The sequence below is a fragment of the Barbus barbus genome, assembly GCF_936440315.1.
Source record: "Barbus barbus genome assembly, chromosome: 21".
Lineage (NCBI taxonomy): Eukaryota > Metazoa > Chordata > Actinopteri > Cypriniformes > Cyprinidae > Barbus > Barbus barbus.
This window is the reverse complement of record NC_136749.1, coordinates 3,296,502-3,321,541: the sequence shown is the minus strand read 5'-3', so window position 1 is coordinate 3,321,541 and position 25,040 is coordinate 3,296,502. Positions and strand designations below refer to the sequence as shown.

Sequence of the window (25,040 nt, the reverse complement as noted above, 5' to 3'; positions counted from 1 at the left end):
TGAGGTATTCGGCCAATCACAATGCACTGGATAGCTGGCCAATCAGAGCACACCTCGCTTCTCAGAACGATGAGCTTTGTAAAAATCAGCGCGTTTCAGAAAGACGGAGCAACAATAATGTACAGTATGTGGAAAATAATGTGTTTTTTTTAACCTGAAACTACATAAACTCATTGCATTACACCAAATAATGTTCTTTTTAGCAACATCATATGACCCCTTTAAATAGATGCAAATGAAACTACAATTTCAGAGCAATTGCAAAGAGGAAGCTTTTCAATGAATAACAGCTTCAATTTCAGCTACTGAATGAATACAGAAGTTTTAGCATGCAAGTCTTTTGGATTACTTTCATGACACTTTCCTTTTTCTGGCTTGACAGTGTCCATCCACCGTTAGCTTCAAATAACAGCTTTGGGAACATGAGGATGAGTAAATGACGACTGTATTTTCATATTTTGACACAATGAGGTGGACGTGCGTGTGTCATACCTGCCCAGAGTTCAGAAGCTAAGTGTGGACACATGGGTGCCGCCATCACACAGAGCGATGCCAAAGCCTCCTCAAACTCCACGCTGTGCAGAACCACCCGAGACGAGGCTTGCTATGGCAAGAGAGCAGAAAACTTATAAATAGTTCAGAAAGCTCAATCAATCATTTGGATTTCCAAGCACATTATTCTCGATGATTGTCGATGACTTACTGAGAGTGTGTTGGTCAGGCCCATGAGCCGAGAGATGGCCGCATTAAACAGGAAGTCCTCTGTGAAGTGACCTGTGACCTGTCAACAGAATAACATGGCTTAACTTCATTCAGCACAATATCAGATATTAGTTTCCTTCAAATATACGCTAAAGTTCAAAAGTAAAATTTAATCAAGTTCATCAAGGATGAATTAACTTGAAAATAAAGATATTTATAATAGTTCTTTTGATATTTCTATTCAAAGAATCCTGAAAAAATGTATCATGGATTTTAACAAAACTATGAAGCATTAAAAAAAACTTTTATTCAGCAAGAATGCATTTGACTAAAAGTGACAGTAAAGACATTTACAAGTAATGTTACAAAATTTCAAATAGATGCTGTTTAGAATTTCAAATGAATGCTGTTCTTTTGAACTTTATACTGTATGTGTCAAGGAATTCTAAAAAATAAATGTATCACAGTTTACACAGAAATATTGGAACCGTTTTCAGCATTGATAACAATCAGAAATGTTTCTTGAGCAGCAAATCAGTATATTGGAGTGATTTCTGAAGGATCATGTGACACTGAAGACTGGAGTAATGATGCTGAAAATACAGCTTTGATCACAGAAATAAATTACATTTTACTATATATTACATTAGAAAACACTTTTAAATTTTAATAATTTTTTTTTTTTTTTTTTTTTTTATCAAATAAATGCAGACTTGATGAGCATAAGAGACTTTTTTCAAAAACATCATTAAGTTGTGAGTCAAGCCTCCGGAGTGCGTCATGTTGTGGCATATGTTGCTGACTATGTAAAGCATTTCAGTTCAGTCCCTTCGGATGTTTCTTAGAAGACAGTTAGCATACAGCGGGGCAGCTCTCTAGGTTTCAGAGCTTGAATGTCACAAGATACCTCATTACTCGCTGACATGAATGAACGGATGAAGATGGAGGTTTATTCACTGATAGTGAGAACACATGATCTCTGCTGCTGGAAGCTGCTCTTTTGTCGTGGTTTGAGACTACATCAGAACAGAAAGAACAACAGCTATCCTCCAGAGACCCCGACCGAAGCAAGGACACAGCTGATGACAGAGGCTTTTCCCGGCAGAAGATCAAAGACTGTGAGGCTCAGCGGCTCTGGATTGATCAAGTAGAGACCAGGCCCTTTTAAACCAGCGCAAAATCAATCCCAGCCCTATTTATACACGCTAAATATACACATTCCACATGTAAGATCACTTTCCCACTTTATGCAGGCTTTTGTTCAAGAAATAGTTCACTCAGAAATAAAAATAAAGTTATTTACACACTATATGCATTATAGAGAAGACTCTTCTGCTCACCAGGGATGCATTTTTGATCAAAAAAATGCAGTAAAAACAGTAATATTGTGAAATAATATTACAACTGAAAATAACTATATATATATATTTTAATATGTAATTTATTTCTGTGATCTGCAGCTGTATTTCCAGCATCATTACTCCAGTCTTCAGTGTCACATGATCTTCAGAAATCATAATAATATGCTGATTTGCTGCTCAACAAACATTTCTGATTATTATCTATGATGAAAACAGTTGTGCTGCCCAATATTTTTGTTGAAACCATGGCACTTTTTTCAGGATTCTTTAGTAAAAATAAAGTAAAAAAAAAAACAACCTTCTGTAACATTATTAATGCTTTTACTCTTACTTTTGGTCAATTTAATGCGTCTTTGCATACAATGTATATTGATGTATCTCTGTGACTAATTGCTTTTGCTCCTATATTGTAAGTTGCTTTTGATAAAAGCATCTTCTAAATGCTTAAATGTAAAAATTATTTCTTTTAAATAATTCAATATAATGTAACCAATTTCAACTTTTGGAAGTTCTACGAGATTCAGCTAGACAAGATTTTAAAAATATGAGTTGAAATAACTTGTACAGCCAATTTGATGCTTAAAGAGATGAAATGAAGATTCTGTCATCATTTAATCAACCTCAAGTTGTTTCAACCCTGTATAAGTTTATTTCTTCTGTTAAACACAAAATAAATAAAAAAAGTTGATGGTCCCCCCATGGTGCTTTTTTCCTCCCCCTCCATACTATGGAAGTCAATGGGGACCACTGTTTGGTTAATCTTCATAATATCTTCTTTTGTGTTCAACAGAAAAAAGAAACTCAAACAGGTTTGGAATAACCTGAGCGCGAGTAAATGATGACAGGATTTTCATTTTTGGGTGAACTATCCCTTTAATAATGCTTAATTTGAAGTACATGGAAATGTTTTACAGTGTTCAGATGTTACCAAACATACAGGACATTCTGCTTTGATTGAAAAGAGGTGTTATTTTATGACCGCACAAACCCGGCTCCTGATATTATTATGCAACACAGAGAGCATTTAACGGTGTTTCTGTTAAAGTGCAATGTAGTGAATTTTATGATTTCATATGACTTAAGAAAACATAATTTACACATGAAATATTGGTGCTTTTAAAATGAATTACAAACCAAACATATCAAAAAAACAAAGGAGCTCTACAAGAATGGAACAAATATGTATGGGTGGTGCTAGTGACCCCCACTGGTCAAAGAGTGAGAAACATGACTGAATACTAGTTAAAGTGGTCCTATCCAGGAGTCAGGGTTTGGCTCTGCTTCTAGATGCTCTTACTACACCTTCTGCAGCAAATGCTTTTCTCCACTGCATGAGGGCCATTCAAAAGTACCTGTATATCCTGATTAACCTTTTCTGCAAGCAACATACAGTATAATGTTTCAGTCATTACATTACAGTTTTTATTATATTACCAATTAATGTCAAACATTAGTCATGGTTGGAGGCTTTAGTAAATACTCAGTTAACAGGTGGTGCCAACTACATTTATTGGTACAACACTTGTATATTTAATAGCACCCAAATGTTTAGTAAGTACCTTTGTGCTCATTTGTGACCCTGGACCACAAAACCATTTTTTGAAATTGAGGTTTATACTGAATAAATGATCTTTCCATTGATGTATGGTTTGTTATGAGAGGACAATATTTGGCTGAGATACAACTATATGAAAATCTGGAATCTGAGGGAGCAAAAAAAATCTAAATACTGAGAAAATCACCTTTAAAGTTGTTCAAATGAAGCACTTAGCAATGCATATTACTAATCAAAAATTAAGTTTTGATATATTTACGATAGGAAATTTACAAAATATCTTCACGGAACATGATCTTTACTTAATATCCTAATGATTTTTAGCATAAAAGAAAAATGGATCATTTTCACCCACACAATGTATTTTTGGCTATTGCTACAAATGTGTCTTAGCGATTTAAGCCTATGCTACAACCAGGTAAAATGTGCATTTTGAGCACAACAGCCCCAGACAAAACGATGAGAAATGCACTTCTAAAACATATAGGCATATAACAATCACTGTGACCTCTGGCTTTACCTGTGTGATGGCATAGTTCTTGTTCTCCCAGATCTTCCTGGCCTCTGATCGCTCTCTCTTGTTGAGGACGGAGGGGCTGGGCGTCTCTGGACCCTCGCGTGCGGCTCTCAGTTTGGAGACCAAACCCCACAGACGGGCCTGCCATCGCAACACACCTGGGATAGCATCAGCTACACACACACACACACACACACACAAACACAGCATCACGCTAAACAGAGCGCTGCTATAACGGTGGTGTCACTGTACAGGATGGATGGTTAGAGATCAGGACGTTCAGGATGTGTTGTCGTGCTAAAAACAGCTAGACAGAGTACAGCAGCTGCTTTCGGAGGTGATTTAACTCTCATACACTGTTGCTAATGTTTAGTTGAAGAATAAGATGCACATACTTCTTTAAATCAAGATCTGGATTGTAGGTAAAAAAAAACTGATGAACATACGTGGAAGTGCTCTTCATTTCTTTTTCACCATTTGAAAATGCTATATAGTATTAGTAAATATATTAAAATGAATTAAAATATGATAAAACAAGCATAAACAGCTAAAAATCAAGATGCAAACTGACATTAAAAATTTTAAAAGTGTGGTTTATAGAATTGAAAAATCATGGAAATAAATACAATTTAAAAAGTAATAAAAATGACTACATTTTTGTAGTGATGTCAAGCTCTAAAATACAGCATTTTATTGAATAAATTAATGAATTAACAAACAAATAAAGTTAAACAAATTAATGTACAAATTCACTGGTCATAAAGTGTGTGAGCCCTGAAAATGTGTGGAATTATAGAAATTATTTATTATAATTTTACTTCTATTTCTTATTTTAAAATAATTAAAATGTTACAAGGTTAATATAATTTCCTATAAAACATTTATTTAGTTAAAATGGTAATAAAATCTTTAAAAAGTAATAGCATAATATTAAATAAAATATTAACTGTCAAAAATAGTAATAAAAATAACTTATCCAATAATCACGAGTGTGTGAATGCTAAAGAATATTACATTCTTAAAACTTATAGTATTATGGAAATTACTATTATTTTAATATAAATAAAATAAAAGTAATAAAATAAAAATAAAACGTTGAATTTTAAAAAATGTAAAACAATTAAAAATATTGTCCTGGAAAATGAGGGGCTTAAAGAATGAAAACCACTAGGTTTAGGGCATCAGAACGTCCCCCCCAAAAAAATTCACCCATAAACACTTATGTCCATATGTAAATATGTCACATGGATTTCATCACTAGGATTTATCGGACTACTTCAAAACTGTCTAAATAGTTTATTTGCCATGGTGTCCTAAATATGTGGGGGTGAAAAAACAGTGAGACACAACATAGCAGCCAAAGACGTCTGTCTGACACAATTACAATGCCTACAATTAAAACACAGAACAGATGCATCACAAGGGCCCTCAGTGTTTGATGTGGGACGGCTCTACTCACTCTTGACGTCCCATAAGATGTCCTGCTCGGGTGGAGCGGCGTACAGGAGGTAGAGGCGCATGGTGTCGAGGCCGTACTGCTGCAGCACCTCCTGCGGGTCCAGTCCGTTGTGTTTGGATTTACTCATCTTCTCCCATGTGACCTGCAGTCGGCTGCCGGTGGCCCTCTGGACGGGCTCCGGACCTGCCACAGATGATCTGTTTACGTCTGCTGTTAACATCAATCATGTGATCTGAGACACACTACTGTTTACACCTGGTAGTAACAAATTAAAATCTCCTGTGAAAAGAGTTTATTATTATTTAATACTTTTATTCAGCAATGATGCATTAAATTGATTGAAAGTGACATTAAATACATTTATAATGTTACTAAAGATTTCTATTTCAAATAAATGTTGTTATTTTGAACTTTCTGTTCATCAAAGAATCCTGAAAAACAAAACGTATCACGGTTTTGACCAAAATATCATTCAGCAGAACTGTTTTTAACATTGATAATAATCAGAAATGTTTGTTGAGCAGTAAATCAGCATATTAGAGTGATTTCTGAAGGATCACGTGACACTGAAGACTGGAGTAATGATGCTGGAAATACAGCTTTGATCACAGAAATAAATTACATTTGAAATTATATTACCATAGCAAGCCATTGTTTTAAATTGTAATAATATTTCACATTTTTACTATATTTTTTTATTAAATAAATGCAGCCTTGGTGAGCAGAAGAGACTTCTTTCATAGATCTTAAAAAATAATATTGACTCCAAACTTTTGAACGTCATATGTTCCTGAGCAGCTCTGAAAGACCACCAGTGTTTGGATCACTCAAGATGTTAAGAGCAGGTGTAAACAGGGTCTTTAGTGTGCTCTTGAACCCTCAGGAAGAGACGCAGCTGTGTTTACCGTAATAAGCATCTCTCCTCGACACTCTATACACACAGACGCATTATAAAACCATCATTGCTAAGATCACAGAAATTACAGCCGTTTTTGGGAACTAACTCATGTGAGGCTGTTTAAAAAAATACTATTTTGTCTCCAGTCTCCACAGAAAGCGACACAGGAAGTGAGTGAGAAATGTGAGAAGTACTGATGCATTTCACACAAAAATGGCACAAGCTGTCTCAATTTTATACTCAAGTCTCATTGGCTGGCCTAACGCAATTTACAGGAGTCAGAGTGCACATATTTTCTATCAGTCTATTTATCAAAGTTGCCTACATTTTTCAGGTTGTCTCAGCTAACATTATAGAGTAAAAATAGATGGTAGATTCCAATAAGACGCTTTCTTTTAACCAAAGGAAGGGCTTCTATTTTTATAGTTAGTACATTCAAAACTATTCATACTATTTTGTTTCTCAGCGTAACATGCGATTTCTGATATACCCACTCCTAAACAGTTTGAAAGTCTAATTCAGAGCCAGATGAACGAGATTTCATGAATCCAGCACAAACTCCAGTACTTTTGTAGGGTTGGGTGTTGTTTGGATTTTTTACAAAAATGGTGCCAAATCGATACTTTTAAAATGGTACTGTGTCTGAACCGATACTTCAGAAAACAAAACAAAAAAGCCACAAAACGATGGTGGATGACAACAAAAAAAGCTCCTGTACAGCACACTGTTGTATGTCATATCTTCTTACTGTACTTCATATCTTCTTCACACACACACACACACACACACACCTGTGAAGTCGACGTCCTCTTTCTTGAGGCACTGGCCGGTCTCTGCCACCCTGAACGTCTGTCCCTTTATTAGACCCTGGACCAGCAGCTTTCTGAAGGGCTCCCTGAAATCAAGAGACTGGATGTACATTACCGGTCACCCAATCCAGCATATGAGGCAAATTCAACATGTAAATAAGCACAAAGCACAAGTTCTTAACATATATACAGTGCTGCTGGAAAGTTTGTGAACCCTTTAGAATTTTCTATATTTCTGCATAAATATGACCCAAAACATCATCAGATTTTCATATGAATCCTGAAAGTAGAAAGAGAACCGAATCAAACAAGTGAGAGAAAAATATTTTCTTTGTCATTTATTTATTTGTCATTTCTTGCCTTCGTGACATTCACTTCCACAAACATGACCAGACTTTGATAGATCCCTGTTCTTTGAATAACACTGACTGAAAACACCTCTGCACAGATGGACTCTAATTTCACCTTTAAATTAACTGATAATACAAGAGATTCACATACTTTTGCAACACACATATGTAACACTGGATCATTTTTCTCAATGAATAAATGACAAAGAAAACATTTTTCTCTCTTTGATTGGGTTCTCTTTGTCTACTTTCAGGACTTGTATGAAAATCTGATGATGTTTTGGGTCACAAACATTCAAGCAGCACTGTATGTTTTATATAATATATGTTATAACTGTGGAAGAAAACAGGAGAAATGTTGTCAAGCACCAAAAAGCACTCTTCTCATGGCTCTCATGGAGGTGTGTCGCACCTGTGTGAAACCATGCCCTGGTCTCTGCAGAAGTGGCTGAGGAAGCGTGCGTAGTACAGGTGCATGACGGCGTGCTCCTTCCCTCCGATATAAACATCCACAGGCATCCAGTGATCCGCTCGAGAGCGCTCGAAAGGCCTGTGAGAGGACACCAACACTCACACTGGATCTGTATTATATGAGAGCGGTCACTAGGAGGCACTCATGCACTGACATCACCACTGAAACATGACTAGTGTGTGTGTGTGTGTGTGTGTGTGTGACACACACAGGTGGTACATCTCACAAACTCCCTAAGAACACTTAGATGCTGGCGCTGCTTTATATCGACATCACAATCACGACACTCCAATAACACATTCAAACGCACTCTGAAGGGAGAATGTGAACCGCTCAGTGAATCTAAACAAAACAATAAGCACACCAACAAACTGTGATAAACAAACTCATCACACTGGGAACTCATCACACCTGCCAGCAGCACCAAACTAACCGTCCATACAATACAGAACAGTGACAGAGCTCTGGAAGTAATTCCCATGCTTTTTCTTCATGGAAATTGAGTTAAAGCAACAATGTATTTACATAATACTTATATTCACTAACAATATGAACCCAATCATCCAGTCAATACCAAAGTGATTCTACTGACTGTAAGAGCCTTTTATTGGCCCTCTGTTCAGTGCCTGATTAGAAAGGAGAGAAAATCTTATCATTAAGTACTTTTAAAAATTAAATTAGCACAATTAGCATTGTGAGATAAAAAAAGTTCATTTTCTGCATAACATGAGTGAGCTGTATGTATGTAGGATGTACTATATTATATACTGTAACATTTAATATATTGCAGCATGATAATATCATTTACATTTATCATTGATATAACAATTATTTTGTGTGTAATTTGTTTAGAGGCCACTTATATAGTCTTTGTTTTCCACCAAAAAAAAAAATAAATAAATATATATATAGGCTATATACAGTTGAGGTCAAAACTTTACATACACCTTTCAGAATCTGCAAAATGTTGATTATTTTACCATGTAAGAGTGATCACACAAAATGCATGCTATTAGTACTGACCTGAATAAGAGATTTCACATAAAAGATGTTTACATATAATCCACAAGATAAAATAATAGTTGAATTTATAAAAATGATCCCGTTCAAAAGTTTACATACACTTGATTCTTAATACTGTGTTGTTTCCTGAATGATCCACAGCTGTGATTTTTGTTTAGTGATGGTTGTTCATGAGTCCCTTGTTTGTCCTGATCAGTTAAACTGCCTGCTGTTCTTCAGAAAAATCCTTCAGCTCCCACAACTTCTTTGGTTTTCCAGCATTTTTGTGAATTTGAACCCTTTCCTACAAGGCTGTATGGTTTTAAGATCCATCTTTTCACACTGAGGACAACTGAGGGACTCGTGTGCAACTATTACAGAAGGTTCAAACACTCACTGATGCTCCAGAAGGAAAAACCATGCATTAAGAGCCGGGGCGTGAAAACTTTTGAACAGAATGAAGATGAGTACATTTTCCTCGTTTTGCCTAAATATCATATTTTTTTCATTTAGTACTGCCCTTCAGAAGCTACAGAAGATAACTTACATGTTGTCCAGAAGACAAATTAAGTTAAATTTACCTTGATCTTCAAATTCAAGAAGTTTTCACACCCCAGCTCTTAATGCATGTTTTCTGCAAGGTGTATGTAAAGTTTTGACTTCAACTGTATATGTATAAATATACATAAATACTCTCAAAGTGCATCCAAACACACTGAAAAATGTAAACTGTAATGCAATCCTGTAATAATTAATATAATTTATGAATAATTCTAAGTAAAATCATTTATAATTTCCCCAACACTTTATGAAAGTAATCTAACATATACAGTTACAATGCTCTAGTGTTCACCTTTGATGATGATTGAATTCCACCCTGAAATGCAAATTACTTTACTTTTGTTGGATTTTTTAGTTTCAGTTTTAAACATTCCCAGTCAGCTCCAAAGGTTTGGACCAGTTTTTAGAAATCACAGCACACATATCAAATCAAATAAACACATTAATATCTGGTAAAACTTTCATAGGCAGCATTAATGCATAGACTGAAGGCTAACTGATTATATATTTCATTTAGCTTTCAGTCTATGCATTAATGCCGCCTGTGAAGTATCTTGAACAGTGTGTAGATATGCTTGTGCTATTTTATTATGTTTATGAAGATGTGTGCGATGCATTACAGGGACAAAGGAGTGACATTTTAAAATCAGTGTTGTTCATCTGAAATAGCACACACAGATGGTCTTCCATTCTGAGTCTCGCTCTCTCAGCATCTCTGGAAGCACCACAGACTGGAACAGTCTCCACAAACACCTGGTGGGCCAGACAGAGCCGCTTTTCCTTACCTCAGCGGGTTCTGAGGGTCAGTGTATCTGAAATAGTACCAGGAGGAATCCACAAAGGTGTCCATGGTGTCTGTTTCTCTCTCCGCCGGCCCTTTACACCTGACATCAATAGGAGGAAGAGTGTGAGTGTTGGGCTACTAGACGTGCTTCGTTTCAAGAAACACTGCCATTTGTGCCTCCATGAATCATAATTACCAGAATACTGAACTTGGTCATACTATTTGACATATTTAAAGGTGATGTTCATAATAAAGCTAAAATATTTGTTTTACTTAATATACAAAGTAAAGCAAGTCATTCAGTCTTTTTTCAACCCCATTAGGGGGCATTCACACAGAACATGTTTGTGCATTTAAAGACGTAGGGCAGTGGAAGGGCTTTTTTTTTCAGTTAAACTTTTTAATTTGTGCATCACATTTTTAGACCTTTATGTCATGCACGAGATGCTGCAAAACCCTTGATGCAGGTGCAAACACATCAATCTTGCCTGTTTATATATAAAAAAAAAAAAAATATTAAAAAAATTATTTGCTCTTTTTGACATCATATTTAAGGGACTGACATCATCCAAGCCTTTTTGAACAGATGGTTCAAACAGATGCTTGCACCAATTCACAAATGGCGTTAAATAAAATTATTTGTTTAATGAAACGTGATTTATAACAATACAGAACGAAACCGAGGTTATTTTATCATTTAGATACTATTCTAACTTTTATTATTATTTTGAATCACTTTCTATTTTTACACTTTTTTTAGTTAAAGTTTAAAGAATTTTGTCGTTTGTCATTTTTAGTGTTTTCTAATTCATCATCATAATATCATCATCATCATTATTATTATTTATATCATTTTTATTTCAGTTTTATTTTTATTTTAGTAAATCAAGTACAACTAAATTAAAATGAGAAGTGCTGCTTTTGAACTTTATATTCATCAAAGAATCCTGAAAATAAAATACATATATATATATATATATATATAATATAATAATCAGAAATGTTTATTGAGCAGCAAATCAGAATATTATTATGATTTCTGAAGGATCATGTGACACTGAAGACTGGAGTAATGATGCTGAAAATACAACTTTACATCACAGGAATGAATAACATTTTAACATATATTCACATAGAAAACAGCTTTTTAAATTGTAATCATATTTTATATTTTTTACTGTACTTTTGATTAAATAAATGCAGTCTTGGTGAGCAAAAGATACTTTTTTTAAAAAACATTGAAAAATCTTTTTTAGTTTTTTTTTGTTATGCAAGTAAAGAATGTGACGATGTTTACATGGACCAAATACAGAACCCCATGGATCAAACTTATAACATATAAGAAAAAAAACACTCAGTTTAGAAGGTGACAATATTTACATGTGCCAAAATGTAGAAACACTTGGACAAACAGAAATATATACTGATGACCAACATTACAAGTCCGTTCTGATTAACTGTATTTGCATTCATATGTCTGTGAGCATGCATGTGTGTGTGTGTGTGTGTGTGTGTGTGTGTTTGTGTCATTGTGTCTAGGGTTGGGGAAGGAAGCATACAACTGAAATAGTATCATAATAGATTGATAACAGATATAAGTAGTGTAAAAAAAGAAAAATAAATAAAGCCAAATAATAATAATAATAGAGACAACAAATGTTATTAGCAACAATAATAACCATAATAATATTAATCATAATGATTATAATAATAATAATAATGATTTCATCCAAACTGGGAAAGGGTGGAGGACAATGAAGAGGGCAAGTAAAAAATAATAATATTAGTATTGAATTACAAATTAATAAATGTTTAATAATTGGTGGGGGGGGGGGGGGGGGGGGGGGTGCCTCTGATCCCACCGTGGCTAAGACATATCAGAACGTAACTCCCCAGTCCATGTCACGCCAGGGAAGGATGCTGCTGGGCAATAGGACCCATCCCCGGCCACTACCTACATGCCACACTTATATATCTATTTATTTATTATCTACTTAATTATGTTTTTAATGTGTAGATGTGTATATGTCTCAGCTAGTTTGTGATGCATTATAACAGTGAGACGTGTAGTGCAGCCTAGGCCAGAGACCCAGCCCACCCACACGGCACACTTACCCTGTATATGTGTGTATTTATTTATTTAAAAGAAAAATTTTAATAAAAGAAAAAAAAAACACTGAAAAATCTACTTTTGAATGACATTGTATACAATTTACAAATCCATTATAAAAGAGATGAAATACTGCAGCACTTTCGGCTTACTCTCAGATTTGCTGATGATAATAAGTACTGCTACCGTAATATATATAAACTAGACAAGAATCAGCCATGTATCTCTGACACAATAAAGGATGGAAACTAAAACTAGTCAATTTCTAAAGACTTTTTATGAACAATTAGAGCTACCAAAAAACGAAAATGAAATGAATTTTGAATGAAATTCCTGCTGTGTGTTTTCTGGCACCGGTGAAATCTTGTACGTTTGTCTCTGAGTGCCAGTCTCACACCAAAGCAAACAGCGCTTTGCATTCTGGGCCATCTGTCAGTTTACAATACAGTCACACTTACTCTAACGAGTCTTGGCTAATCATCCGCATCAAAAGAAACTAATTAACAGCCGGACCCCGACACGCACACGGCGTGAGCGGAATCCAGCCCTGCTAATGTCATCCCCAAAGTGTGCGACCGGACGGCCCTCCCTCCACTCCAGTCTGAGAGAGTCCAGCCCATCTTTGATAATCACACAGTCCTGCCTATTATACCGCCGGCAGCGGCAGCCAAGCGCCTGGTGGTCGCCTAGCAACAGGGCGAAGGTGTAGCAGGTTAATTCTTTGAAAGCCAAGTGCCATCTGAGAGACGAGCATCCCACATATGAGCCGTAATGAGGTGCTCAGAGAGTGTGTTTATAACAGATCTACACTAGGAAACCATTATTTATGCTTTTGAAAAAAATGATTTTGCCATTTAGTTGGGTTTTTTTTTTTGACTCATTATCGATGAATTGGTGGAAGTGTTTGTGGCTGCACCGATAATAGACTGAACACAGAATGTCATGAGAGGAAGCCATTAGATGCACACTGACAAGAGAAAGCAGCTCAGCACTGACAGCCGAAGACAACATGAGTGAGAGCAGCTGTGTCCGGAAACCACAGTAAAGCAGCGGTCAGTCATATAGTTTTTTATATTTGCTGAACATTTACTCTGATCATCCAAGATGTGTGTTAGTTTGTGTCTTCATCTGATTTGGAGAAATGTAGCATTGCATCATTTGCTCAGCAATGGATGCTCTGCAGTGAATGGGTGCCGTCAGAATGAGAGTCCAAACAGCTGATAAAAACATCACAATAATCCACACCACTCCAGTCCATCAGTTAACATCTGGAGATAAAGCTGCATGCTTCACAAATCCATCAAGACATCATTAAGGTGTTTTAATGTCGAACACGCTGCTTCAGGCCAAAATCTGCAGTGAAAATATCATCTGGTCTGAATCAGGAGAGAAATCTGCACAGATCAAAACCATTTGAAAAGAGTCCAAATCAGGTCAAAACGTGTGAGAGGCAACAGGAGATGGACATTTTCACTGGAGGAAGCAATATTATGGATTATAAACTAATATTTTGGCCAAAGGGTTGGCCGAAGTTTTAATGTTAAAGCACCTTAATGATGGATTTGCTTCTTACAAACACGCAGCTTTTGTCTTCTCCAGAGGTTAACTGATGGACTGGAGTGGTGTGGATTATTGTGATGTTTTTATCATCTGTTTGGACTCTCATTCTGACGGCACCCATTCACTGCAGAGCATCCATTGCTGAGACACTGATGCAATGCTACATTTCTCCAAACCTGATGAAGAAACAAACTCATCTACATCTTGGGTGACCCGAGGTGAGGGCAGTTTTAGCTCATTTTAATTTTTGGCGGAACTATTCCTATAAACTTGGCATGAAAAAGAATTCACCTTCTATTTTGTATATGTTATAGATGCCTTTTTTGTATGTTATAGACATATTATATATCATGATATGAACAATTAATTTGTGCGTTTCATTTTTTCAAATATTTTGACCTTGGAAGCTTTAATAATAATAATATCAAAACCGGATCTTCTAGTTAAAAACGACAGATTTCTCTCTAGTGATGTATGCAGAACATCATCTGCATTTAGTCTGCTTAAACCACACCCCTTTTATTTGCCTCCACTTTTAAGAACCACGCCCACATCTCATATCCAATCAACACCCAGTGCATAGAACCAAGTGCCCAAATAACATTTGTTATTGATAAGAAGCTCTGTCACTACTTCTGTTTCACTGTGACTTTAACTTTTTCCCCGCCAGCGTTTCTGAAAAAAAAAAAGTTGCCAGCTTTTTTTAAATTTTCAGTAAAATGTTATGTCCCCCAGAATATTTTGTTGCATAAATATCTGAACATGCAATACATCAAAGAACAGAGCCTCTACTTTTAAACAACAACCAAAAAAAATAGTTTTATTCTAGCTTCAAGCATCCTTTTTCATCAGCACTTGAATGTAGGTATAGTTTAATAAAAAAAGCAACATGTTGAGCAAAAAGCTGAGAAAATCTCATTTTTATCAAATACTACACAAAATTCTGTGTTTGGCAGGGAAAGAGTTAAATGCATAATTCCACCAAAAAATAAAACAAAAACAAAAAATACACGTTCTACAAAATGAAATCAGAGTAAGTAAATGATGACAGTTTTTCTTTTGAATTTTTGGTTTCCATTTCTGCAGTGTTTTGCTGGATAGCCCCGCCCAGAGTGAAATCTCATTGGTCCAATATTCTGCTGTACATCTAACTTCAAATACTTTCTGAACAGCTGCTATTGTGGCATGTCGCGTGGCATTTTTGTGTTAAGAGTGAACCTGAAAATATGACTTCCTGGGGCTGAACTAATTACCTTGACCTTGAACTGTGCAAATCACTCTCGTCATTTAGACAACATAGTGTTGCACCAGCGATTCATTAGTTCTTACTTAAATTGTAATGTAAAGTCCATACTAGAGGCTTTGCAACTACTAGCTAGTTTGTAACTAATTCTGTATTTGTTTGCACCATTTGTTCTTACGGAAAAGCTCTCTATAAAGTAATTCATAGTTGTATAATATGACATTTACTTTCAATGACCAATAGCAGCCTTCAAATTCATAAGTAAAAGTTGCTGAAAGCAGTGAAGCAGCATTTATTCACATAATGTTCTGTCTCTTAACGTGTAAATGAGTAATTGTCAAGATCATCATTTACGTCTAAAGGACTGAAGGTAAAACATGAGCTTATTAATGCATTCCAATCAATCTGCTGTTTTACTGGCCCTTTATGTCACAACTAGGTGAAGTTGGAACTTAGCTGCAAACGACCACAGACAACCAAATAACATTTTCCAGAAATGTCGCCACAGGCACATTTTTCCAATGAGGCTGGGTTGAAAGCAAGTTTTGTTGTGCATTTATATATATGTGTTAGTGTCCCACAACAAACACTCAAACATATAATCAGCACCTAAATCCGGCTGTATGATTAAAAACAGAAAGATCCTCAGATTTCAATTAAACTTCTAACAGCGAAGCCCGAGACAATATCACAGCTCAGGAAATGACTCCTCTTTTCCTCAAGGACGAGGCAGATAAGCACCATCTCTCTCTTTATCTGGTTTCCGTGCCTTTCTCTCTCCACAGCCACTTCACTCAATGTGGGCGATCATTTAAAGAACTGAGGTGATTTTCTTTGAGGTCTCACAGATAAGAGATGATCTATCTCCTCGTCAACACAGGAACAAGCAGTGTTCACAGACAAAAACTTTACCGTCTGAACCAAATACTGCCATTTTACTAGTTTCTACAAATATGACAGATTTCACACTGATTTACTTTAACTTTACAAGGATGAACTAATGGCATTGGAGAGATTGGAGTATGTTTTAAAACCGGGGTCCCCAACCCTGTTCCTGGCGATCGACTGTCCTGCAGAGTTTAGCTCCAACTCTAATCAAACACACCTAACGCAACTAATTAAGGTCTTCAGGATCGCGTGAAAATTATAAATTATAACCAATATAGTAAGAATATATTTTGCATCCCTAATTGTTAGTCTGTTTATATTTTCATAAGAGAAAAAGTAGACATTTTAAATGTGCATATGAATACATACCTTTTAGAATAACTGCTTTAATTGTAGACTTGGAAATGGGCCTATGAAAAAATTTGGTAACGTAAAATTGTTCATCTTGTCTTGCTTAAAATAGGAAGCAATTAGAATTAGCTCTTATATTCACTTCAATTCAAATTTGGTTCCCAGATGCACATTTTGGCCTCTTTGTTGCCTCTCCTTTTAAAATTCTAGAATTGTCATTATAAATATCGGCATCAAATCAGCCATCTGCCACCCTGCTTTATAGATACTGGCATCAGCCACTAAAAAAACATAATGTTCGACCTCTACTGATCCACATTTCTGTGTCTGTGTATGCAGAGTGGATATTTTACAAATGCATGAAATCAGGTCGCTAATACGCATTTGTTTCTCCATTCATGTGTCTATCCGACAGAGGATTTTCGTAAAAATGTCATCAGCTTTCAGCGGCTCAGCCAGCATTAGTCCGCTTCGTGGTCAGAGAGGGTCTATTAATACCCTTCACAGTGAGGAGGTGCTATCTATGCGCATATCTTCACCACCTCCATGACTCCGTGGTAATGATCCCTGTTGCCTCCAGGGGAAAAGAGCTCCCAGAAACAAGCCACTTTAGTCTGTCTGGGTCTGAACATGGCTCTGTTTTGATGAGCTCTGAGACAATGAGTTCTGGTGGAGTCTGCCATTATTTCACATGACAGAGTGGGAGTACAAAGACTCAGATAATGGAAGAAAATGATTCCACTTATATTACAATGCCACCAGATGAAACACTTATCAAACACTTTTGATTTTCTCAGAGTTCAATTCGCTGACTTGCGTCAAAGAAACCAAACTGTCTGAACTCTAAATCTGAGAAGAAATTTCCTTTGAGAAAAGGCCTAGCGATCAGTGCACATGCTCCAGACAGCTCCTTGGTGCTCAAATGAGTGTGTTCAATGTGTTCTGTGTATGTACTGTCCTTAAAAAAATATATATATAAAACAAAAACAAAACATACAAAGCAAAAAACAAAAAGCAAGGCAAAAAACTAAAAATAAAACAAAACAAAAAAGTCAAAAACCAATAACTAAGCAAAAAAGTAAAGCAAAACAAAGCAACATAAAAGAAGCAAAACTAAAAAAAACAAACAAACAAACAAAATCAAGCAAGAAAAAAACTAAGCAAAAAAAGGGAAACAAAGCAAAGCCAAATATAAAGCAAAACAAAAAGCAAAGCAGGAAACAAAAAGCAAAGCCAACGCAAAAACAAAAATGCAACAGAACAGAACAAGAAAATAAATAAATTGAGACAAGCAAAGTAGAGCAAAGTAAAACAAAAGCAAGGGGGAATAAAACAAAACAAAAACTAAAAACAAAAAGCAAAGAAAAAAATAAAGCAAAGCAAAAACAAAACACACAAAAACAAAGCAAAACAAAAAAATTCTAACATTTTACAGTATGGTCTCATTACTCAACATTAGTTAATGCATTTACTAACATTACCGAAGAATTAAAAATACACCTTTTACAGTATTTATTCATCTTTGTTAACAAAATTACAACTGTTCCTTGTTAGTTCATGTTGGCTCAGGTTCTATAAATCATATTAACAGACACAACTTCAGTTTTTTGTTATGTAGTGCTAAATATTGAAATGAACATTAACTAAGATTAATAAATGCTTTAGAAGTATTTTACATTGTTGGTTCACATTAACTTGTTAACGAAAGGAGCATTATTGTGGTCCCAAATGTTACCCAAAAAAACAAACAAAAGCAAAGCAAAAACTTCCAGACCTTCTATAACATGTAAATATAATAATATTCCTTTATAATCTAATTCACCCTTCGCCAGGCGATCTGACCAATCATAACCCTGAATCTGCCATTTTTGTCTGACAAACAAACCAGATATGAGAACAGATTAACATCGGTGGACTTGAACGTGAAAAATGGTGTATATTGCTGTCTTTCTGCGGTTGAAACAAGATACCTTCTGATGTTCATTCATGTTTATTTGGTGCAATAACTAGTAAAGAGGAAGAGATGACAGGTTCACGTGCCACTTGAACTGAGGCTCTACAAAGATCTGTCCCGACACAAAATGGTATTTATTGTTTTAATTTCTTAAAAATATGACAAAATTTGAAAGCTGAGACTGTGTTTCATACCAGAAGTAACTTGCTCTATCTTGTCTGTCGGTGCGTTGTCAGTTTTCTCTTGGCTTCATGTAAATAAGAACATGATGTGTGGTATGTCGGACGTAGCAACAGTAACTAAGGGGGCAGGTAATTGACCCTTTGCAAAGACATGTCTAAATACTGCTTACAAAAATATCGACTAACATCTGCTTTTGAATGACTATCATAGAGAAAGATCATTTTTTTAACTCAAACTCTTGCACTCACCTCGGACACTGGCATCGCAGCCAATCCTGTGCCGTCTTTAAGGGCGACGCCCCTTTTCCTGTGAGGGACGGTACTTTAGGAAGCATGACTGGCAGCTCCTCCTCTGGAACTGGCACAGGTCCGCAGGTGCTACAGTGCACTATGGGAATGGGTGTGCCCCAGTAGCGCTGCCTCGAGATCAGCCAATCACGTAACTTGGCACTAGTGAGGTATCCACCAGCGTTCCTCTCCCGGGCTTTCTGGGTAACAGAGTTGAAAGCTTCTGCCCGGCTTTGACCTGTGAACTACAGCGGATGAGATGATCAGGATGTGTAACCGGTTAGCTGGTTAACCTCTGCTCTCTCGTTTAATCGTGATGGTGAGTTTACCTCATCAGAGTTTATTAGAGTCTGCGTGCCGTCTTCTTCTGTCTTCAAAACAGAGTTCCAGCTCAAACCCAGAGACTGAGCCAACTCTGCATCCTCCTCACTGCTCTCTGGGATGCCTGTTATAAAGAATAAAAAAGTTGTTTTAAAGAAAACTAGTTAATATATCTAATGACAAATGCAAGAAGTGTGACTTTTTGTGATTGATTAGAGTTCCTCTGCAGGACACCATTGAGTTAAATTACCTAAGGCCCTGTTTAAGGGTCACTTCATGCATTTTTACTCATCAAATAGCAGCCTGATTTGTTAAAATTTTCATATACTATTGGCCACATAAATGTGTGTCTGAGAAAAACGCATGAAGAAGCCAAGCGTAAATACAAGTTTGTACATGTCATTTGGTTTGATACGTTTTAATCTAATGCAACAGCATTGTGGGTCAAAATGAATGTGTCAAGTTAGCAGAAACATAATATTCGCATTCATCTTGGTTGCATAACTTTATACTGAAATTTACAGTTTATACAAAATACAACATTTTATATAATGTCAATCAGTGTAACCATTAAAAAAAACATATCCTTATGCACTGCATACATGTGTATAAGGATATGTTGATATCTTTGCATGCTATAGGTGTCTAAATACTTTTTTTGGGGCAACTGTACATGCGATGACAAAAGCACAGAAGAGGCTGAAGAGCTCTTACAGAAATCCTTGATGCTGGAGTACAGCATGCTGGGAAATTGTTTAATGAGGTGTCTATAGTATATGTGTAAAAACACCGGAAAATAACTAGAGCGGTGAAATCCATAAACATCCCTGATGCATTCTGTAGATTCTCCTTAAGATATTCACTCACATACAAAATGTAATGACACTGCTGTCCCTGCTGGATAAAATCCAGATGCATGCTGAATGTACTGCATTAACAAACTAAAGATTTACAGACAGAGATCCTCCCTTCACACACACACAGAGAAGCATCATCTCACCTATCACAGTGTCCAGATGTCCGTCGAACTCATTCTTGCTGGAGATCACCACTGGAACCTCGCGGCCAGTGAACACGTTGAGGGCCGTGACCTCGGTCAGGCTGTCTGCACAAGCAGGAGTCAAAGGCATCAATCAAACAGCACTGATAACTAAGGCTGAATCGGAGACCACATTAACCGAAATCTGTCCTTTTCCAAAGCCTTTGGGCTTCACAGTTATTTCACGGTTTTGTGTGAGACCACAAAATCAACAACTGACAACCACAGCCTGGAGAGTTAAAACACACCTACACACCACAAAAACAGGATATAAATGCATCTGTAGATCTTCAATACATGCAATCATTCTTTACTGTCATCCGCATGTTAATAACTTCATAAAATATAAGCTAGTGATGCAACAAACGTTCAGCAGTCAGTTTTCAGGTTTGCCTCAAACACATTTGGAGGGCCGAAATCATTGACCTAAATAGTGATGTTTATTAAGTGCTTCGCCTACGGTGTGTTTTTTTCAGTAATATTTTTAAATATCATTGCAATTTAAATAAACTGTTTCTATTTTGGATAGATTTTAAAATTTAATTTATTCCTAAGCATAAGAGATTTATTTTAAAAACATTCAAAAATCTTAATGATACCAATCTTTTATATATATCATATATTTGTTATATTTTTACATCATTATTTAATGCATGTTTGAATAAATCTACCATGAAAACTAAAACTAAATTTTTTGTTACAGCCACCATTTAAATGCCTATATTTCAACAAAATAAAATGAGTAGAAACATAATTCTATTATCAAAAATGTGACATAAAAAAACTGCCTTGTGTGCACTTTAAATGTTTGAACAACTCATTGAGTGTTGATGATTAAATACATCTAATTAATTGATTATTAAATAAACTATTTTTGGTTTTGCTTTTGGAAAACTGTAATTTCGGTTTCAATGTTTCGGTAAAAAAAAAATATATATATATATATATATATATATATTTTGGAGCAAAACTTTAAAAGTGCTGATGAAATGAATGTGTTTTAGTATTGAACCCTGTTGAACTCCTTCAGTTTCAGTAGATGATGTTCCTGAGAGAATCACTTCTCAAGCATCTAATATCTGTGCCTTCAGGAGTATGTGTGTGTGTTTCTCACCTCTGCCGGGTTTTAGGGCTCTGAGCAGAGCTGTTTTGAGGGCACTGGAGCCGTGCAACAGCCGGTGAGAGGGCAGGACTGAGACATAAGCCGCTCCGAACACGGCCTCTGGAGAACAAGTGTATGCAGACAACACCTCCCCTGAGTCACGACCATCCTCCTGACAAACAGAGATGACATGTTTACATGTTTACCAATTCTGGCAAACGGACACTCTCTGTGCTGGAAATCAAATTATGATTTTAAAAAGCACAAATATCCTCCCTCAACAGAAAACACAACAGACTCGAAGAAACCAAGTACACAGCCTGCAGCCAAACTCCAAATCTAACCTGATGAAATACACACGCTCACACGCCAGCATGGAAATTCATCATTTCATAGAAAGCGCTGTGTGAGCGGTTAGCAGTAAATACAGCACTGAAAGAGCTGTGAAGCTGATAAAAACCAAATCCTGTCTAGTTGCACAAGAGCTGAAAGGGTATTTCATAGATGAAGCATTCAGTACCTTCAATATGTGGTTGAAAAAGCAGCCTGAGCAGTCGCCAATCCAGTTGGCCTGCATGCTTTTGACTCCATACCATTCAGGGAGATCTGCCAAAGCATCAAGAAGAGGCTGCAAGACAAAATAATGTATTAATAACTATATACATACATAAATAAATAAATAAAAGTATATGTGAATACATCTAATTTATCTAAGCATCCAAAAGAGATTGCCAAGACAGAATTCAGTATCAATAACCACTAACTAAATACAATATAAATACATAAATAACATTATATGTTAATATATATATTTAATTTATCTAATCTATATTAATTATACAATTTTATAAAATATTGGGGTTGGTACGATTTGAATGTTTTTGAAAGAAGTCTTGTATGGTCACCAAGGCAACCACTAAAATTGTGAAATATCATTACAATTTAAAACGGCTCTTCTCATGCTTATTTTTCAGCATCATTCTAATATGCTGGTTTGCTGCTCAAGAAACATTTATGATTATTACTCATTTGGAAACCCTCATACTTTTGTTTTCAGGACTCTTTGATGTTCATAAGAACCACATTTGAAACAAATCTTTTCTAACATTATATGCCTTTACTGCCATTTTTAATCAGTTCCATGCATCCTGGTTGAGAATTTGTTTTTATTCAACCCCTCAAACTTTTGTACATGTAAATATACAGTATGACCTATTTCTGGTTTACCAACTAAAATACCTCCAAACAAAGCCAAAGCAGGAATAGTCTCAGTAGTGGTGTTACTGAACAAATGAATGAATGTTTTTAATAAAAAGGTTGAGTGAATAATTCAGTGACTCAACGGCTTTCTTTACGATCCAGAAGTGTTCAGCAGTGCCCCATCTGTGGTCACTATTTGCAATAATCTCTCCCAGGCAGTCATGGTTTAGCGTGAATAGGTTATTCCCTGCTGGTAGATGCTGCAACTACATAATTTAGCAGGAAAACAAATGAGCAAAACTGTGTGTAGTTTGCATACTTATGGGTAGTCCTGAGCAACCACCATTGAGATGAATGGGAATGCTAATGGACAACTTCAAGTACTATAGAATTTCTTGATCTCTCCATGCAAATGCAACCGTTTTAACAGAAGACGGTCATTTTACTGGCATGAAACGAGCAACTGCCTTCACATTACGAGTGAAGAACGAAGCTTTAAGAAAACCTTATGAACTGCCCAAAGTCTCAACACACACACACACACACACAGATTCAGGCTGAAAAAAATAAAATCTTGGGGTGGAGGAAGAAAAGATGAGGCTGACGATGGAAAAGAGGAAGCTATGCATAATAACGACGGTTCAGGCCAAAAGGCTCAGCTGGGCTGCCAAGCACTGAAAGGATGGGATATGAAAAGCTAACGGTTGGGTTTTGACATCTCGCTCCTCTCTGTCACTATCCATTAGCGGTCTTACTCACAAGAGGCTTCGTTCCCTGAGCGCAAAACAAACAGAAAATAATTGAAGGGCCCCAAATGTTGTCCGTTTCCTCAGCACTGCACTCATTAGCGACTCGGACGCACTCGCAGGAGGGAAATTTCACACTTGCACGAAGAGGTGGAAGGGGGTAGAGATGCAGCCGTCTCATTTGAGAGAGCTCCAATCACAGTATTCAAATCTTCAATGCATTTGAGCTGAGTGCTCTACAAAATGAGTTCTGAACAAGACAATGCAAGCAATTTTTGAAATGCGTAAAGGTCATGAGTGTCATTCTTTCAGCTGAAACACTTTCTTCCAGTCTGATGTCTAGGGAGAACTATTCATAAGCCAGTAGATTGACTTCTTGAAGTGTGTAAACACTTTGTCGGTTTTAAAACACTGCTCTGGAGAACCTCATGTGATTAGTAGCCTGTCAATCCTCGTCCATCCTTAATTGCTTTCAGACCTTCAACAGAAGAGGAAAAGACTTCATCAAAAACAGTCTATAGGTGTGACCAGAGCTAAAAATGAAAGGGGTCCTATTATGCTTTTTCACTTTTTGAATTTTAGTCAGTGTGTATGTTTGGGCATAAAAAAAGATCTACAAAGTTACAAATCTCAAATTCCACTCCAAAGGGAGATATTCAGTTTTAAAAAAATCCCTTTTCAAGAACTACAACGAACGACTCGTTTGGACTACAGACTTTTTTTCCGGGTGTTGTGACATCACAAAGCGGCTCATTAGAATATCATTACAATAAATCCCGCCTATGGAAATTCGCTGGGGGGTGGAGAGGGGTGAGCTCGTGGTTAGAACTCTTGGTTGAGTGCATGAGACGAGCCGAAGACAAAGAAGAAGCGCTGCTGTAGAGTCACGTTTTTTTGCCCAAACGTCTTTTTCCTTCCTAAAGTGGACAATGTCAGGAAACAGTGGCTGAATTTTATTTTTAACTCTGTTCCTGAGCATTATAACCCAAATTTGGTACTGTGTGCTGCACATTTTACTGAGGACAGCTTCCACAACATGAGGGAGTACAGTGCTGGTTTCGCCAAACAGCTTTTGCTGAAAGACGGAGCAGTTCCCAGCTCCACTTATAAATTGCTGACAGTACAATACCGGACAATGATGTAATCTGCAGAATTTACACTTCAATTATGAGACTATGGAATAAATAAATTCAACTGTATAACTGTTTCACTGCAATTCATGTTAGAATTAAACAACAATAAACATAATACATATTACCGTTGCACTTATCTGTACATAGTAAATGCAGTTATTTTTAAGCAGTTGATTGAAACGTGATTTAGCCAAAAAACAACAACAACAATAACGTTACCACTCTAATATGTCTTACGATATCCGTGCATGCAAAGGTTCTGCGCGATCCTCTTGTTCAATACTCTCGGGGTCTGAATCCGGCTCAAATTTATTATGGCAATATTGATGCCATCAACGTGCTGCTTTGGCAAGGGGCGGGGCAATACTGAAACGCCATCTAAGCTGTTCGCCAATCACAACGCACTGGGACACCAATCATTAATTTTTCGGAAGGCGGGCCTTCATCAAACCC

The 25,040-nt window shown here is 36.4% G+C and overlaps 1 protein-coding gene across 1 annotated transcript in view; it reads right to left on the bottom strand.

The window, feature by feature from the left end:
* The window catches only part of lars2 (leucyl-tRNA synthetase 2, mitochondrial), a 67,876-nt gene that overhangs the window by 7,950 nt on the left and 34,886 nt on the right, over window positions 1-25,040 (bottom strand). The window contains exons 8-19 of the mRNA XM_079445008.1: window positions 22,029-22,136; window positions 21,521-21,680; window positions 20,368-20,472; window positions 19,376-19,491; window positions 19,008-19,291; window positions 10,472-10,570; window positions 8,064-8,201; window positions 7,284-7,387; window positions 5,595-5,777; window positions 4,139-4,308; window positions 704-781; window positions 493-604 (exon numbers count right to left, since the gene is read on the bottom strand). Of these exons, the coding sequence (XP_079301134.1) occupies window positions 493-604; window positions 704-781; window positions 4,139-4,308; window positions 5,595-5,777; window positions 7,284-7,387; window positions 8,064-8,201; window positions 10,472-10,570; window positions 19,008-19,291; window positions 19,376-19,491; window positions 20,368-20,472; window positions 21,521-21,680; window positions 22,029-22,136 (1,657 nt within the window). The remainder of the gene's footprint in view (window positions 1-492; window positions 605-703; window positions 782-4,138; window positions 4,309-5,594; window positions 5,778-7,283; window positions 7,388-8,063; window positions 8,202-10,471; window positions 10,571-19,007; window positions 19,292-19,375; window positions 19,492-20,367; window positions 20,473-21,520; window positions 21,681-22,028; window positions 22,137-25,040) is intronic.